The 19612-nt window shown below is 45.2% G+C and overlaps 1 protein-coding gene across 1 annotated transcript in view; it reads left to right on the forward strand.

The window, feature by feature from the left end:
* Positions 1-19612, forward strand: part of DAP (death associated protein) — a 61381-nt gene that overhangs the window by 9615 nt on the left and 32154 nt on the right. Inside the window, exon 2 of the mRNA XM_032625627.1 lies at positions 2799-2895. Coding sequence (XP_032481518.1) covers positions 2799-2895 — 97 coding nt within the window. The remainder of the gene's footprint in view (positions 1-2798; positions 2896-19612) is intronic.

The raw sequence follows: 19612 nt of genomic DNA on the forward strand, positions 1-19612 counted from the left end.
GAGACTCCCGAGGACCTCAGATAATAAAATAATTAGATATACAACCATAAGACAAGTATGCCTAAAATGGTTAAATACATAAAATAATTAAAAACACGAAATATGAGTAATGCACTATCAAATAAAGAACAGACAGATTTGAGGGGGGAAAAGTTCTAGAAATGAAAAATAAAAATGATTGGAATAAAAATTGGTCAGGATAAAAGCAGATTTTTGAGAGAATTACTGGACAGGGTTATATTTCCTTCTTAACAAAGTAAATGTCCCCTCCCCACTGAAAAGAAGTGATGGGAGATTCTCGTTCCAAAACCAGACCAGCAGACGCATCACTAAACACGGTCCTTTATTTCACATGCCCTCTGCTTTGCCTTCCTCTGATGGACTGCAACTGGGTACTGCTGGCCGTGCAACAGGCATTGTTAGCTTCCTGAATCCTCCCAGGGAAATTGAAAACTAATAAACCCGAAGTGTATAAGCCTCAGGGTGTTTCACATTCTCCTTCCTGTTTGCAGCATCATAAAGAAACCAGTCCTGGGCTTTCATAATTCAGCAGGGTCCAATGTAATTTGAAACACCAGAGGATGTGGCCTGGCAAGCTGGTTGTACTGTGTGGTCAGAGCAGGGCTGTGGCAGAACATAGAGTGGCTATCCTGAGGAGGGAGGGTGAATACCCTGAGCCCCACACCCGAATGTGGGGCCAATGAGCTCAGTTAATACACTCTACTTTCTATCAAGTGCCAGGAAGCTGCTGAGCACCTCTATCTTCGTCCTTTTGGGCTGCTATAACTGAATACCACAGACTGGGTGGCTTATAAACAACAGACATTCTCACTGTTCTGAAGGCCAGAAGTCCAAGGTCAGGGCACCAGCAGATTCGGTGTCTGGTGATGTCCTGCTTCTTAGTTCACAGACGGCTGTATGCTCTGTTCTCACCTGGCAGAAAGGGTGAGGGAGCTCTCTGGGGTCTCTTTGTAAGGGCACTAATCCCATTCATGAGGACTCCACCCTCATGACCTAAGCACCTTCCAAAGTCCCCACCTCCAAACAGCATCACTTTGGGAGTTAGGATTCAACAGCCTCTCTTCTCATCTAAACTTCTCCATCTTAGGACGTGGCTCTTATCCCCTTTCTGGAGATGAAGCATTGAGGCTTTGAGTGGCTGACTAATCTAAGACCACATAGCTGAGTACATGGAGGGACTTGCTGACCCTAAAACACGCACAGGCGACTGCCATGTGGGGCTGGCTTTTTGGATATAAGGCCAGCATTTCCATACTTTATCCCATGGAACACTAGAGTCCTGAAGAATGAATACCAGCATTACCTGGGGGAGGAGTTCTGTGGTGAAATACACTTGGGAAAGATGGCACATTACATGCCCCATATAAAGCTTACAATGCACACTAAAGGCAGAAAATCTTGTCTTGAGGAAACACATTTAATTTGTTCAACCTCGCATTTCCCACACTTAATAGATCCTAGAATCCCCACTTCTGTTGTCATGTTTTTCTCTTGCAAAACATCATTAACATATTAGCCATTAAGGGAATACAAATCAAACTACAATAAGACACCACTTCACACCCACTAGAATAACTATAAAAAGATAGACAATAACAAGAGTTGGCGAGCATGTGGAGAAACTGGAACCCCTACTGGCTGGAATGTAAACAGTTCCATGGCTTTGGAAAGCATTTGGGGTTCCTTCAAAAGGGTAAATATGGGGTTACCATGTGACCCAGCTATTCCATTCCTACATATGTACCAAGGAAATGAAGGTACATGTCCATGTGTCCACACAAAAACTTGTACATACACAGTTGTTTATATCTGCATAATTCACAGTAGCCAAAAAGTGGAAACAATGCAAATGACCACCACAGATGAATGGATGACAAAATGTGGTCCACCATGTGTGCCGTGGAGTATGATTTAGCCATGAAAACGAGTGAGGTACTGACATGGGCTGTGACATGGATGGACCTCGGAAGCATTATGCTAAGTGAAAAAGCCTGTCACCAGAGACTATGTATTTTATGAATCTGTTTATGTCAAACGTCCATGAGAGGCAGATGCAGGTGACTGGTTGCTAGGAGGTGGGGGAGAGGAGGGATTGGAGAGTGACCGGTGATGGGTTTCTGTTTAGGGTGATGAACATGTTTGAAAAGGGTCATGCGCAACTCTGAATACACTCCAAACCAGAGAACTGTACACTCTAAATGGGTGGGTTGTGTTGTATGTGAATTACATGTCACTAAGGCTGTTTTTAAAAACCAAATAAACTTCTGCCAACTCTAGGGTTTCACAGCACAGTTTGGGAAAGGTTGCCACCGGAGTGGACTCTGGCTGTGTGCACAGCAGCTGTCCTGTGTCACCTGTGGCTGTATCGCCCCTTTGAAAGCACCATCGGCATTTGAGAAAATACTACAGGCAGGGATTAAGTGGGGTTTTTTTTTGCATCGAGAAGCTGAGTGTAACCGAAAGCAAGCAGCCACTGTGTCCACACGGTTTATACTCTGGTTGCACTACTGCTCTTACCAAGTACTTGAAAGGAGACCAGACAAACAAAGGAGGCTTGGAAACTTTCTAAGTGGATCTGAAGTAAGAGACAGTGTTGAGTGTCACATCATATTGAATCTCCCTCTGACAGCCTTAACCTCGGCGGTTAATCACTGTCGCCGCCGGCTGATCTGGACTAACATGGGGCCATGGGACAAACACACACCCTTGAGCTGGTTCCCCTGCCGTCCGGTGGTTCCGTGTCCACACTGATCATTCCCTCTTTGTCTTCACTGCAGTGAAAGCCGGTGGGATGCGAATTGTGCAGAAACACCCGCATGCCGGAGACACCAGAGAAGAGAAGGACAAAGACGACCAGGAGTGGGAAAGCCCCAGGTAGGAGAGTTCTGGCGAACCTTGAGATGTCTCACAAATCACCGTTACTCAGTTAAACGTTAATGTTTGTTCTCTGCTCCGTGCTTCTGATAACCCCTGGGCTTCGTGGGCCCTGTGCTGTGTGCTTTTCCTCTCCTGAGCAGTGAGGTGGGGCTTGTGTTCCCAGATGGGAGAAACAGGGCATCGAGAGCACGCCCTCTGCCTGCGTAGATCCGAGCGGGTGCATCTGTCTGTGGGCAGAAGCCCTGAACCTCCACTACCATACTACTAGTTGAACCTCTGGGCTGGGCCTGGCATTCTGTGCAGTGAGGGCAGAGAACTACTGATTGAAATCATGTTTACAAACGTTAGGGCTTTGCCAGTTTCAGCCAAGCAGAATCACTGAGGCCACACCCTTATGAGTGACCGAGTGCCCTTAAACGACATCTCTGCCCCCAGCTTCCCGGGTCCCCGACAGCTCATCTTCCTACAATACAACCATCTCTGTTTACACCTGTCTTCCTTGGTGATTCTGATGTCAAGTTTGGTCCACCGACCTTGATACAAGTCCATTTCCTTCCGCCTTGTAACATACCAACATGCACCACCAATGCCCACCTGTCTGTGAGCTTGTCCATGTAAAGGAAAGTGGACACTAAGCTTTCTGCCTTATAACTCGCCCCCAGACAAGTCTCAGTCAGGGGAAAAGGAAGAGTGGAGGACAGCCAACCTGTGTTTCTGTACTTCATTCCAGCAGTCCTGAATAGCAGGTGGAACGCTCCCTGGGTTACACACGGGAGACTGAAGTCCACAGAGGCCATACGCTTGCCATGCCGAGCAGGAACTAAACCCAAGTCTGGGGTCCAGAGCAGGGCAGGCTTCCATAAGGGTAGCTGCTGACAGCACGCACCCCCTAAGAAGGACGTGCATGTGCTTGGTGATCCCACATGTCTGCTTACATATGTGCTGCACCGTTGGGCATTTTCTATAAAACCTCATGTGATATGACTTACAGGGCAGTCACTGGAAGGGAGGACAAAATTTGAGGTGAAGTTTCTGCGTGATTATTGCCCATTTTAAATCATGAGATTAGCAACGGGAAGGTTCTGCCTAAGTTCTGGTTTTATAAAAGAAGAAGGTGGTTTAAAGAAAATTCTAGAATTTTCTTTCCACTGGCTATCTTCACAAAGCTGTGTTTGGCACGTAACATCAGGAATTCTCCTACAGGTCCATGGTCCTGTATCTGAAAACCTTGGAGCCTAATTTATTTCAGAATTGAGCAATTCTGATGTTTTAGGAGATGAAGCAGGTTTTAGGAGTATAGGACCATACACATTTCATACAGCACCCGTAGTGGGGTCTCGGGCAGCCTAATCTGTATGATGTTCGCACCAGCAGAGATGCATTTTAAAAATTTACAGACTTGGATCAGTCCAGGTTAAGTTTTGCCTGCATAAGAGTTGTGACAAAACTTTGGTTCAGTGTGTGAGAATATTCTTGGATTTGGAACCGAATGTAAGAGCCTGTGGCCTGTAGTCATTTCCTCCTCTAGGAAACCCAGGATGTCGCTTCCCTTCATACCCACTGGTTCCCTAAGAAGGAAGAGAGGATGAGACAGAGAGCCATGCCTGGAAAAGCATCCTGGAAAGTTAATGAAATGTGCTTTTCTGCATGAGTTTAAGTGGAATAAGGGACAAATAGCTATTTCTCTGCATAACACAGTGTCAATACAGTGACAGATGATAATTTATTAGCGTGTTTAGAAATAAGGACAGAACAGCCCATTAGTTTTCTTTCTATTGATTTTTTTCTCAGGTGAAATACAGCATTTATGGAAGATGTACAATTTAAATATATGTGCTAGAGGATGAACGATTGCACGAGAAAAGAGAGAGCACCCAGCTCTCTAGATTTTATCATCTTATCCACTTTGAAGGTGGTTGGAATGAAGTGTTTTGAAGCAGGCGGACTACAGGGCAGGGTTTGCATATGACCAAGAGTATGCTTGTTCCCTGCAGTCAAATTGTTGTACTGTGTTCCTCATGGTGTGTTAGCTCTTGTCCTCTGGACTTTGGCTTCTCTCTTTACTGCTGTGGGTTAAACCACCGGACACACCATTGACAGAAGGGGTAAGCCCCTGCAGACTCTGAAGCTATTGGCATATGTTGCCAATACAGTTTCTTCCAAACCCCTACACCAGACCTGGTACTCTGTATAATAGGTCATTTCCATCACCATGCGCTCCCCGTTTTTCTGGTGGGCTAATTGACTAGTCATAGTTAATAATGGTCATTGATAATGTTACAGAATGCAGCGAACCTGGCCCTGTTCTAAGTGCTCTGCCCATGTTTATTCATTTGAACTACTTGCAACTGCTCTATTCTCATCCCTCTTTGAGAGCTGGTTCTTGATTATTATCCTCATTCCAGATTACTACTCCCACTTCAATGGCTCAGAGCGGTCAAGTGACTTTTCCAAGGGCACATAGCGAGTGAGTGGCAGAGCCAGCCTTCCAGAGTGGCAGCTGGGTCCGTAGTCCCCTACTGTTAGCCCCTGGGGTGTGTGTACCAACTGAGCACCCGTTTTGTGCTAGGCACTTACTAAGTGCTTCCCATTGGGTTTAGTGCATACACCACCCAAAAGTTGGTATTACTATGCCCGTTACACAGATGAAGAAACCAAGGCCCAGTGAGGTTATCTGACCCAATGATATGTAGCCAGTCAGTGGTCTGGCCAGGATTCAGTCCTGACCCTGTCTTGACTTGGAAGCCTATGTCCTTAATAGGCTACAGAAGCCCCCTGAACTGACAAAATATTTTTAGGATCAACAGACTGTAAATCCAAATCCCTCTATAAAATAAACGTACTGATTCTGGGGTTGCCCATAACCTATTCCATATTCCTCAAGCCCATAATCCCACCTTTGCAGCCCTACCATCAGTAGATGGCCTAATTCCAGCTTACAACAGGGTTTCAGGGCACTGGGCTGGTTTTACTTTACATGTGGAAAGACCTCTTCACTTCCAGAATTTGTCAGACATTTAATGTTTTACATTAATTTCCCTTGGAAATGTCATGGCATGTGACTTCAACATTCATATTACCCTAATCTTAAAGTTCTATATTTTTTCATGTTTTGATCCAAGTGTTCTCCAGATATGAAAATAAGTGCACAGTCTCAGATGCCAATTTCCTCCTTAGATCTGCATTTGCAAAACTCTTTGCTTTCCCTCCCAGATATTTAAAACTGGCTTTGTATTTACTGACTCATCTCTGGCGGCTTCCTTCCACAATCAGTAAATCAAGTACTGATTACAGAGAAAATGAACAACTGGAGCGTTAAAGAGGTTATTATGTGACCCAGAAAGACCCCCAAACACTTTTACTTGTAATCTTCTTTTGCAAGTCTTTATGTTACTCTTACTCCCCATAATCTGGTAATTTTTCAGATATAATAATAATTTCTTCTGCCACCAAATTGTTTTGAAATGCTCCGTTTAAAAAAAGAAAAAATAATAATGTAGCACAAATTTGAAAATGTTTCCCAAGAATTCCATCAAGCTGAGTTCTAGCTACCTGTGGCTCTTCATATCCAGACAGAGTAAGAGACTTCAACTGACCCAATCAAGGAAAGCTCTGATCTTCCTCAAAGCCTTCTGTTGAGCATATTAAGATGAAGTGCCCAGTTTCATTATGTAAAAGAGAAATTGCAGCATAGAATGGACTTCAATAGTCAGTAGGATTCACTAAAAAACAGTGTAGTGGTGAACATGTACTGAGGTCCTACCATGAATCGAGCTTGGTAAAAAAAATATTTTAAAAGGTAGGTGACAGGAAGAGTAAAGTAGAAATGGAAGGGTTTGTGTGTGGACTGGGGGTGGGTAGGAAAGGGGTGGAAGGAAGAGGGAAGTGGGGATGGGGCAATAAGGGTAGGAAGGGAGCAGCCCTTCTCTGAGCTCGGCAGTTTGTACAGCGCTGACTCAGGGCTGTGGTGCTGTTTTGTGTTCACATACCCCCAAAATAAGCAAACAATTCCAATCATCCAGAATGTGGGAGAGATCCAAGATGGAATACACACAGTAACAGATGGACCTAATTGTAATACAAAGGCTACTATTACCAACTGAAAGGCGTGGGTGGGAGAGCGACCTAACCTAAGTACAATAATAGTATTTTGGGAAACAGTATTTTGACTGGATAGTATAAGGCTAAAGACAAGAAATGCAAAAAACTGTGCATAAATGCTACACTCCAGTTAGTAAATACGTCTTCAGGGGTTTGGGTTAGCAATTCTGAAATTGCTTTATGGGTATATTACAATTGAACAAATAAGTAAATACCTTGTGGCTAATGAAGAGTCAAATTTCTCACTGTTAGAGAAAGAAGCTTACAAATAGGAAAGGGGAAGACTAAAATGGCTTTGTGGTGTTTAATTAGAATTGGAGGTATTAGTATGAACTCATAGTTTTAAATGGATGGATGGTTGGATGGATAGTAGATACATACAGACATGTACATACATATATAAATAAATATACATGGGGGAGGATTTGTGTACACACCTGTACTTCCCAGCTGTGTTCACTGACAGGGCATAAAAGAACTGGCACCATGTAGCCATGAGCATCCCTAGGGCCAGGATCTTGGTTTCTAAACACCATTCCCCAATCAAGTGAACTAGGGTGTTTTGGAGAAGTAGTTAATTCCAGGGCCAGGGCTGGAAAAATACCAGATGAGCCTGTAACAACTTGTAGTGCCAGAACATAAGGAAAATTCCAAAAAGGATGGGACATGTCAAAACAACACAGAAGCCAACCTGAAGACACACCTAATGGCAAAGATGGAACAGTTTGTGATAAAATAAATAATGATAGGATTGGAATATAACCCATAGAGTGAAATAGATATCCGTGAGTCCATACTGATATAAATAAGTTGAATACATAAATGAGAAGGGACAGCTCTTCTTTATAGAAGAATTCCAATTAATATTGGTATAAGGAAGGCGGGAACTAGAGTATCACCAATAGGCAAGCAGCACAGTGGTTGTCAGTAGGATCCACGGACAGATGCTACGATTAGTGGGCAGAAATTTATGGAGAGAAGGGTTAATTTTACAATGTCAGTTTCCTCCAATATATTTGTTAATTGCAAAACAAGGAATGTCTTCACATGGAGACCATGAAAAGGACGCTCTTTCACAGCATAAGCGCTGAAATAAGAAGGCAGAGAGTCGTCCTGTTGGACCTCAGACGGGCACCTGCAGATCCGTGCCGATCATTTTTGTTGCTCTGTGCACGTATGTGAATGACCGTGAAAGTGCCGCGAGTATTTGTTTCTCATCAAACTCTCACCTGCTTTTAGCCGTCACTGATAACTCCTGCCTGAAACAGTTATTACCAGATGCAGGCTCTGTTGCAATGGGGCTGCCGTCACAAATACCGCACACTGGGTGGCTTAAAATAACTGAACTGTATGGTCTCACAGATCTGGAGACTGGAAGTCCAGGATCCAGGTGTCCCCAGGATTGGTTCCTTCACTGGCAATCTTTGGCATCCCTTGCCTTGTAGATGTAGCACCTTGATCTCTGTCTTCACATGGTCTTCTCCCTGTGTCACTTCACCTTCCCTCTGTATATGTCTGTCTCTGTGTCCAAATTTCCCCTTTTTGTAAGGACATCAGTCATATTTGATTAGGACCCACCCTAAAAGCTTCATTTCAACTCAGTTACTTCTGTAAGACCCTATTTCCATAAAAGGTTAAATTCTGAGGTACCGGGGGTAAGGATTTCATATATTTGGGGGCGGGGAACAATTCAGTGCCTAACGGATGTCAAATAGTAATCTATGGCCATTTTTAATGGTTCTCTCAGTTAAAGTTAATTCTGAAGATAAGAAACAGAAAATTGAAAATGCTGAAGTTAAAAGATGGCACAGCCCGTATGCCTGGGAATTTTTATCTAAGCCATTATCTGCGTGTTTGAACTTGAACTAAACCATGTGGCTTGTGAGCCAATTTCAACATCATCCTTACTTTGCAACAATATCATCTTTTATATCCAAGCTGCCTTTTAAAAGGGATGTATCTTTCTCCCTGTGATGTGTGGAGATACCATTGGACTAGGAGTGCTGAGTGCCAGCCAGCTCCCAACTCCTGTGCTGCTTGGATGGCCTGTGTCGGCAGGCAGGACCCATGACGTGGCAGCAACAGTTGACCCGGGTGCTGGAGCGCCGTGGGCCACAGACCCCTGCCCTCGGCCAAAGGCAGAGTCTCGATGTGGTGGGGACATTGAGTGACATGGGATGTCCTTGTGAGGGGGGTAGCTGGTGTCACCTGCTTGTGGTACAGCAACATCCTCAGAATAGAAAGCACAGGAGGAGGGATGTCATAGCAGCGTGAAATAGTGATGGACGGCCCTGTCTGCCTTGGTGAGGAAAACGGGGAGAGTCTAGTCGCTGTTCGGCAGCTCTCACTGTCAGGTTTGCCCACGTAAGGGCTGGATGTTTGAGATGAAGGTTTCAGCAGGACCTGCCCTCTCTGAAAGCAGTAGGGAAGGATCTGTTCCAGACCCGTCCCCTGGTTCCTTGGCTGGTGGTAACGTAACTCCAGTGTTCACATGGCATTCTTGCTGTATGCATGTCTGTGTCCAATGTCCTCTTTTCATAAGGATGCCAGTCATATGGGATCAGGGCCCACCCTAATGACCTCACCTTAACTAATTATGCAACAACTCTATTTCCAAATAAGGTCACATTCTGAGGTACTGGAAGCTAGGGCTTTAACATAAGAAACTTGGGTGAAGGGTGGGGACACAATTCAAGCCATAACAAGCAGGCAGCACCTCAATGCCACGAGGCATCGGTGGGTGGTGCCCAGCTCCAGTGACATCCCAACAGCAGTGGTGGCTCGATAACTTGTGAACCGTGAGACCTACGTGGCAAGTGACTCTTGCTTCTGTGCGATCCGTTATGGTCGCCCAGGCTGAGCACTGCAGCAGCCTGCCTTCCCGTCCAGGTGGATGCCTTGTACCAGGGGGTGTGGCCCCAAACCTTGATCATGCACTCCATCAATTTAAAAAAAAAACGCTTTTTGCCTGCACCCTCCATATGTATATATTCATTTTTTAATTATACATGCATATTTTGCTACCATTATATACATTGTAAAAGGTATACAAAATGGATATTAATGTATTAGATCAAGGTGAAATAAGCAATACTTTACATGTCTTGCTAACCATTATGACTTTTTATTATCATTAGCTAACATCTGAAGGTCCAAATACCCTCGAGGTAGTGTTTCTTATTAATGATTCCAACGTAAATCTAAATTTCTAATGTCTTCCCTGGTGATTTCAGGTTTTATGGAGAAGGGTGGCCTCCTGTCACGTCTGATTAGATCTTCGCTGTTTGTAATGTGGTTCATGAAATACCTGTGCCAGGGCAAGAAGCGAGAGCTCTTCTCTTTTATTATTGTTCACTCGTGCTTGTATTGGTGTTACCTTCGGCCTCTGGAGGATTTTTTTTTGCAGGAATCTTTTGAAGCCACATGTGCATTTTGTCACAGTTTGTTTAGATTCATTCACTATACATTTGAGCACAGATCTAGGTGCTTGGGATAGATCAGAGATACAGTGTCCTATATATGTGGCAAGACATAGGAAGCAAAGGAAGGGGCGCAGGGACCTGTGGGTGGTGACCCCCCTCCTTCCTCCAAAGCCTTAAGGGCCATGAGGCTGGGTGATGGACAGTCAGCCTGCAGACTGTAGTAAATAGTGGCAAAGCTTAGTTCGTTGTGTTTTGGTTCTTTACGTAAAAGATAAATGCAAATAGAAAAATTTGCACGTCTATCTCACTTTCCCAGTGACGCCGTGGCCTTCTGAAGCGCAAGGACTGCCTTCCTCGCTGATTGATTGGTGGTGGCTCCAATACCAGTTCTGTGGTTGTATGTAGTATAAATTAAACGTGTCTTCCAAACCTGTGGCTATCTGTATTTTAGTAATGATCAATAGAAGTGCAACTGTGTATATTAAGAAGTTTTGCCCAGAATTGTCCAGTGAACACAGAGCAGCTGGTGTGGGACGCAGATAATCTGTGTCCCAGGAGTCGTGGGCAACGGCGTTGACAGGAACTCGGTGTCTGAGCTCCCCTTTCACGTAGATGGGCCCCAAGGAAGACTGGGGTCTGGCAGGTAGTGAATCAAAACCTCACCGTGCCACAGAGGGAGGAAGGATATGGGCATCCCTGTGTTACGGGAGCCTGGCTGGACTCCACCAGGGTGAGGATGAGAAGGAAAGTACGGAAGGCTCGGCTGCCCTCCAGCGCCTGGTGCTGTTGGTCACGGGCTCAGAGGCAGTATTCGCTCAACATCGGGTTCTGTAACGGATGCGGAAATGGGGTGTGATTGATGAGCTTCGGAGCATCCGGTTCCCGGCTCCTCCCCCTCCACAGACGTCCAGCCTCCTTATGAGACTGCCACGCTCCCCGCTACCTTTTATCAGATAGAAAGAGGGAAGAAAGGAAATGGAGCAATCAGTTTTCCTCTCCAGGCACAGCCCTGTTCGTCTGTACTGGAGTCGGCCTCTTGGAACAGATAACTCTTTCGTGTTCACGGTGTATACCTCGAAGGGTTGTGCTGTTGATCAGGAAGTTGTTTCCTTATTACATAAACATAGAAACTGAATTTAAATCAACTCTCCAGCAGTTGGATCTTACAGGATGCAATATGTAAGAAGAACTACATGGAATAATGCTGCATAGAAGAATTACTGCATAGAAACAAGAGCCCTTTACTGAGTTAGTTACATTACAATTACTATTCCTGAAATTTTCAAACCCTCTATTTAAATAAACTCCCTTGACTTAAACTGGGTCAGAATGCATAGCGCTCAGAAAATACTTAGTGAATCAGTAATAATTAGCTTAGAATTTGATCCTTTAGAGGTATGTTGTTAATTAACTTATTAACTTGATTACTTCTTATTTTCCGGCTGGTGAAAGAGGTGAGCTAGGTAAGGCCAGTGTTGAGGATGAAAATTCTTCATCCTCGTGGGCACATTCTGTTGAGCCCTCAGCTCGCTCTAGGGAAGATGGAGACTTTGATTTCTGCTTGTGCACATCCTTAGGGGCAGAGATATACTCATTAATGTGGACTAGAGTCATGAGGATGGTATTATACTCAAGAAATCCTCACAGAATCATTGGATTTAGAGCTGGACATACCTGAGAGGTCACCTAATCCAGGTGTTCCCAGGTGGAGCTCTTGAGAAGTAAGATGGCAGATTTCACTCAAGATCTGGAAGGGTCTAGATACCACAAGCAAAACACCTATTAGGTAGAGATCAACAGAGATTTTTACGTGAAAAAGAAGCCCTTGCCCACTTATGGGTATATATCCAAAAGAATTGAAAGCAATGTCTCCAAGAGTTATTTGCACACCCATGTTTATGGCAGCATTATTTACAACAGCCAACAGGTGGAAGCAACCCAAACGTCCATTGATGGTTGTATGGATAAACACAATGCTTGCGGTATATACATACGATGGAATACTGTGGAAGGAAGGAAATCCTGTCACTGCTATTACGTGGATGAACCTTATGCTAAATGAAATAAGCGAGTCACAAAAGGACAAATATTATATGATTCTACTTATACACATACATATACTTAACACTACTGAACTGTACACTTTAAAATGGTTATGATGCTAAATTTTATGATATGCACTTTTTACCACAATAAAAACAATTTTTTTTTAAGAAACAAAAGAAGCCCTGCTGCTGAGGAAAGTAGTTTCTGGCTCCTCAAAAGGCAAACACGGCATTACCATGAGCCCCAGCAGGTCTGCTCCCAGGTGCGCATCTAAGAGAACTGAATACAGAAGCTCATACAAAAACTTGTACGTGAGTTTATCACGTCGTTATTCACAACAGCCAAAAAGCGGAAACAACCAAACACTGCCATATACACCATATGGTGTACCCATACAGTGCAATACTGTTCAGCCATAAAAAAATGGAGCGCGGATGCATGTTACGACGTTGGATGAACCTTGGAAACGTGATGCTAAGTGTAAGAAGCCAGACACAGAAGACCACACATGATATGATGTCATGTATGTGACATGTCCAGAATAAGCGAATCCAAAGAGAAGATTACATACAGCATTACATGCAGATTACATATAGCAGATTCCTGGTTGCCAAGGAGCTGGGCAGGATAGGGAGTGACTGCTTACTGGGTCTGGGCTTTTGTTTTGGGAGGGAAGTATTCTGAAATTAGATAGAGGTGATGGTTGTATAACAAAGTCAATGTTCAAAGAGCCACCAAATTATATTTTTAAGTGGTTAAAATGGTGAATTTTATGATGTGTGAATGTTACCTCAGGTTAAAGAAAAAAAAAAAAGAATTCCTCAGGCACAAAAGGTTGGGAACCATGGCTGTAATCCAGCCCCTGCATCTTCATAGCTGGGGAAGCAGATACACACTGAAATGACTTTCTGGAGGGCCATGGCTGCAGTACTCGAGGACAGCAGGACAACTCGGGGAGGTGAGGAGAGAGACATTAGTTGGATGCCATCCACTGCCAACAGCAGATGACCCCAGCGCAAATGGGCCCAGGCATCAGGGACATGTGCTGCCTCCCATGCAGAAGGCCCAGAGTAGGTCTGGCTGCAGGGGAGGGAGGTGGGTCTTTCTTCCAGGACGGCCCTGCCCCACTGGTGGCTCTGGCTCGTCCTGCAGCAGCTTTCTCCGGTGGTGGGTTAGCCACAGCAGGTCCCGTCTTCACATACCGATGTATGGTACCCAGAGGAGGAAACAGGCATCTCTTCTTGCATCCTTTTTAGGAGCAAGAAAAGCTTTACCAGAAGCCCCCGAGCAAACTCATTGGCCAGAACTGGGTCCCAGGACTCTTCCTAACTCGTACCCTGTGGTTTGCAGTAACGTGCATGTTGTGGATGTCGAAAAGTCAGGCGCAAAGACCAGTACCCTGGGTCATGCGTGTCGTCCATGGAGGGTTCCTGGAGCTGGGGAAGGGGTGTGGGAGGGGGATTTGACAGGCCCCAGGTCTACACAGGAGAGGAGGGAAGTCCAGGGAGGGCAGTGGAAGCAGAGGTCGGAACCTCAGCCTACAGCCTAGGGAACGAGGTTTGGGAACCGTAGGGTCTCAATTCAGAGCAGGGTCTGAATTAAGAGCTGGCACCTAGCCAACGCTACAGAAAGGTTCCCCTCCCAAGGGCACTCACAGACTCCCCACAGAGTGCTTGTTTGAACCCTTACCCATTTAGGATGAAAAACTGAGGGATTTGTGAGTTAGGCCAAATCCTCTTAAAGGTTATTCCCTGTTGACACCATCAAAACTGACCAAAGACCACTGGTTCAGTTTCTAGAATTGCACCGTGCCCAGTTCTTCTCCATCTTTATGGGACAAAGCGTTTTTGTGCCTCAGTGTTTTTGCACATGGCAGCCTTTAGTGATTTCCCAGGGTGCACACCTCCATGTCCCCCCTGCTCGAGGCTTTTCATTTACTCCCCCCGCCTCTGTAAGCACCTACTGTGTGCTGGCCCCATGCTCTACAGCTGGGACATGTTAGTGAACAAAATGAAACCCCTCTTCTCACAGAGCTTACGATCAGGTGTGGGCACCAGATTCACAGGTAGGCAATTGGATATATGTGTGGCAAGTAGTGGGAAGGTTCTTCATCTCCTAGGAGAGAACTACACAGGGAGGAAGCCAGCCAAATGTTCTTCACCTCTGTTAACACAGCCAAGGCCCCTGGGAATGAGGTGGCCTGAGGCAGTCACGGGAGGGGGTGGGGTAGAGAGGAAATGAGGACGGCTGCTGGTGCCACTGTCCTAGGACACAGCTGTCAGTGACCTCCTGAGCCCACGCGTGCCACACATTAGCTGATCACCCGGATCACTGACCACTTTTGCTCCACCATTGACATCTCTTTTCTACAAAGGTGAGTTTTCTGCTAAGGGGAAGCGAGAATAGGATCTTGGTGGAAATGGCTTCAAGAATAGTGGTCAAGCCTGAGGCTAAGGATTTTGCAAATAGAGTACAATCATTATGGGCTGGTTGGTCTGCTGGTGGGAGATGGTTGGCAGCTGCTTCCCGGGCGCTCGAGGTGGTGAGCAGAGCCTGGTGAGGGCACCCCAGAGCACTAGAGAAGGCTGTGCCCATGGGCCCCCATGAATTTGTCCAGAAGTTGGACTGCTTCCACTAACTTTTTATTCTGGTTAACTTTGAACTTATGTAAGTCAAGACTTAAAGATGAAAACTGCAGGGGTGGGGGTGGGGGGGTGAAGGTTCTAAATGACGTCTGTTACGTGTTGCTTTGTAGCCGGGTCCCTCAGTGGGATGATAATGAGATTTAGAGCATCTTCGGCTAGGCTAACTAAATTTAGAGAAGTAATTGCTGTTTACCCTTTTGGGTGGCGTCATGGGAAGCATGAAAATGAAGGGACCGAAAGCCAAGATGACAGAGTAGAAACAGCCAAGTTGTGGTTTGGGTGAAGATAGCAGTCGAGGATAATGTTTAAGTTTGATTATAGGAGCGCTAATTCGTTCCCTTTCTTTAACAACATTCCTTCCTACAGAAGAGCTTGACCTTTGCAGCTAAAGTTAACTTTGCCACACGTGGATTTAGTAGAAAGCTGACCAGATGGAGTAGTTTTGTCAGTTGTTTTGTTTATTTGTTTTTTTAACTTAAATGCAGTTGATTTACAGCCTTGTGTTAATTTCTGCTGTGCAGCAAAGTGAAAAGTGTCATTGGACTTTTGATAGTGATCGCGTTGAATCTGTGGATGACTTAGGGTAGTAGGAACATCTTAACAATATTACTTCATCCAATCCATGAACACAGGGTATCTTTCTATTATTTATGTCTTCTTCCATTTCTTTCATCAATATTTTATAGTTTTCAGTGCACAGATCTTCTACCTACTTGGTTAAAGTTATGCCTAAGTATTTTATTATTTTCAATTCTATTGCAAATGGGATTGTTTCTTTCATTTCTTTTTCAGGCAGTTCACTGTTATTGTATAAAAATGTAGCTGATTTCTGGGTGTGCTGGTTTTGTATCCTGCATCTTTACTGAATTACTTTATAAGTTCTAATCGTTTCTTGGTGGAGCCTTTAGGATTCACTAAGATCATATCTCTAAGCTGTTTCACTTCTTCCTTTCTGATTTAGATGCCTGTTATTTCTTTCTCTGGCCTAATTGTTCAGGCTAGGACTTCAGCCTGTGTTGAACAGAGGTTTTGAGAATGGGTGTCCTTGCCTTGTTCCTGATCTTTGTGGGAAAGTTTTCAACTTTTCATCATTGAGTATAATATTAGTTGTGGGTTTGTCCCAAAGATCTGTGTCTTCTGTCTGTACAGACATGCAAGCATACACACACACACACACACACGCACAGGCACACACACACACACACACACACTGTGGCTGAATGACTGGTTAGCTGACATGCACCTCACCTGGGAATCTCGCCAAAATGCCCTGGTCTGTGGTGGGGCCTGAGACTGCATTTCTCCTCGGTTCCGGGGGTGACGCTTGGGGCTTGGGGGGGTGCAGCGAGGGGAGGTGGCCTTGGTACTGCATGTTCCCACCACACTTTGAGCAGTGAGACTCCATCCCATTCTCTCTAATGCTCACAAAGTCCGTGTGCTTTTCAGAAATGTATCGACACTATGTAAAAGGTAGAAAATGTTATATGAATAATTTACCTTTTAGCTGTTCGTTAGTAATTATAACTTCCTAATTAACCAACGTATTTATAAGTACTCCAGAAAGAAGGAGGCAGACACTGTGAGAACTGTCCCTTGAGCAGAATTGAACCTTTTTTCTATGGGACTTGAATCTTTTGAGAAAGTATCTATCACTCAGCTGGTTGAGCTTATGATTGTGTCTCATCTTAATCGGGCCTCGGGGAATGAGAAGTGTAGATTGTCCCAGCTATCAAACAAGCAATTCAGCATCATTCAGAAGTCTAATAGCCAAATAATGACAAATCCAAGCCACTGATAGACTAGGTGCTTTATATACTTAGTCTTATTATGTCTTCCCAGTCTGCAAGGAAGGTGGTGGATGCTTATTTTATGAGTGAGGAAATTTGCTCAGAAAGGCTAATGACATGCCCAAGGTCATTCTGATAGGAACTGATGGAAGTAGGATTTGAACCCAAATCTATGATTCCAAACACACGCAGCTATATTTAAAATGGATAACCAACAAGGACCTACTGGATAGCACAGGGAACTCTGCTCAATATTATGTAACCATCTAAATGGGAAAAGAATTTGAAAAAGAATAGATACATGTATATGTATAACTGAATCATTTTGCTGTACATCTGAAACTACCACAACATTGTTAATCAACTGTACTCCAATGTAAAACAAAAAAGTTTTTAAAAAATGTCCTTTTTAAAAAAAAAAAATGTCCTTTACCATTATTAGAAGCAACAACAGAGACTTGCTGCTCTGCTGCCCGGCCCTTGTACTCTGGTGACCAGCCCTCTTTTCACAAGGAGTTGGAGAGAAATTATTGAAAAGAGAGCCTAAAACTCTACTTAGAGTTTTAAAGTCCGGAGATCTATTTTCAGCGCTAGGATTGTATTAATAGATACCGGTTTCCAGCTAAGCTCATTTAAGATGGAAGAGATTCTGTGATTTTCCTTCCACCCCAGTTGTCAACAGGCTTTGCTGTTCCACAGGGTTCTGCTGAAGGAGCCCTACAGTGACCCGGGCCCCTCCCACAAGGGCACGTTCCCCGACCCGACCCCGCCCCACCCCAGACACGCCCCCTCGGCCTGAGTGACGTCAGCTGCTGCTCCAGCCGGAGCCCCAGAGCCCGGAAAACGACCATCCCCTTAGGAAGCGCCAGCCCCGAGTACGGGGGACACGGGGCCCAAGACTCAATTTAAGAAGCTCTGAGGTCCCCAAAGTCGTATGCAAGGAAAGGAAATCAGAGCAGGAAAGTGCAAATAAGAGGAAGTTGGTAGCAAGGTAAAACCGATGCCTCACGGCTACTAAATTGTTACGACTTTAAGTGGAAAAAAAAGAAAGAAGGGCTTAAATTGGAAGGGTGGTGTCACATGGACCCAAGACAAATACTGCTAAAGAATGGAAGTGTCTGTTTTCATTTTGCCAGAGATTCCAAATGTGATTATATGTAAACAAATGCAAACCCTTCCCACTTTCAGCAAGGGTGAAGAGTGGATTTTTACGAGAAGTGCCTTTGTTGCCTTTGTTGGGTCAGAGAGGAGCCTGAAGGGGAGAGAGGCTCAGGTCAGCAGGGTCGATGTGTTGCAGGAAAGAGAGCGGAGCGGAGCGCAAAAGGATGGTGACATCCCAGGTCTCAGGTGAGTCCCTGGGACAGCTGCCGAGTGTGGGTTCTTAGCTTCACGCAGGAAAGAATTCAAGAGTGTGCCATAGTAAAGTGAAAGAAGGTTTATGCAGGGAGATACACACTCCATAGACAGAGTGTGGGCCATCTCAGAAGGCAAGAGGCCCGGGGATAACGGGGTTGTCAGTTTTTATAGGGGTGGGTAATTTCATAGGCTAATGAGCGGGAGAATTATTCCAGCTATTTTGGGGAAGGGGTGGGGATTTCCAGGAATTGGGCCAACACCCACTTGTTGACCTTTATGGCCAGCCTTGGAACTGTCTTGGCACCCGTGGTGTGTCATTTAGCATGTTGATGTGCTGCAATGAAGCGCACACTGAGGCTCAAGGTCTAGTGGAAATCAGCTCGTCCGCCATCTTGGACCTAGTGCAAGTCAGCTCGTCCGCCATCTTGGACCCAGTTGGTTCTAACTAATTTATGTCACGTCCTCAACGGCTGTCATTCTTTTAAAGTTTGTGCCCTGCCCCCTCCTGTCTCATATTGACCCCCTCCTCTCCTCCAGGGAAGATGAGGACATTCTACCCCGAGCATCTCTGGGCATTCAGAGCTTATGGCTTCGTGCCCAGATGGCTATCGTCCTGGATGAGAGGCACTGAAAACCCAGGCCTGGGGGTGAACACAAGGGCTCCTTAGGGGGACACAGAACCAGAAAAGAGAAATGTTTCTCCTTGAAGCGTGAGCTTGAGCCACTCAGGCCTTTCATCTGTTAGTTTATCTGTTGGTCTTCTCAGCTTCCTTTTTAATCCTAGACCACCCTTATGACCATGAAATCAAGCAACTTAGGTACACGTCATCCTCAAGAACCAGCTTTCCGTGTCTGCCTGAAGTGTGCGTAAAGCACCTTGGCCTGGGAAAGGCCCAGGCTGGGGACGGAGCCGGCTCCATGAGTCCTGGCCCGTGGCCCCTGGGTGGTCCCAGGTAGAGTGCTAACCTTTGGGGCCTGTCCCCTCATCTGTAGCACAAGATTTGTAGACCAGTCTATTTCCCTTACAGAACTTCTATAGTGAAAACAGACTGAGGGCAATGAATATCTGCACGCTTTGAAGAGAGCTAACAGCACAGCATGAATTGACAACAGTCTCACCTGGTTACGGCGATTCTGCTGTGTGGCGGGCATTCCCCTAGACTCAGGAGGAGATGAGAAAACATAAGTTTGTCCTCCAGAAACTTGGGGAGACGGCTCAGTCCTCACTGAGCCCCTCTGCATTTCTTCGGTGGTAGAGTAGTTCCTGGTAGGTGTTTATAAACCATGTCAGGCTTAAGCAGGATGAAGCATGCTGTGTTCTTAAGTCTTTTTAAAGGTTTTACTAAGAATTATTGTA

This window comes from Phocoena sinus, chromosome 3 (genome assembly GCF_008692025.1).
Source record: "Phocoena sinus isolate mPhoSin1 chromosome 3, mPhoSin1.pri, whole genome shotgun sequence".
NCBI lineage: Eukaryota > Metazoa > Chordata > Mammalia > Artiodactyla > Phocoenidae > Phocoena > Phocoena sinus.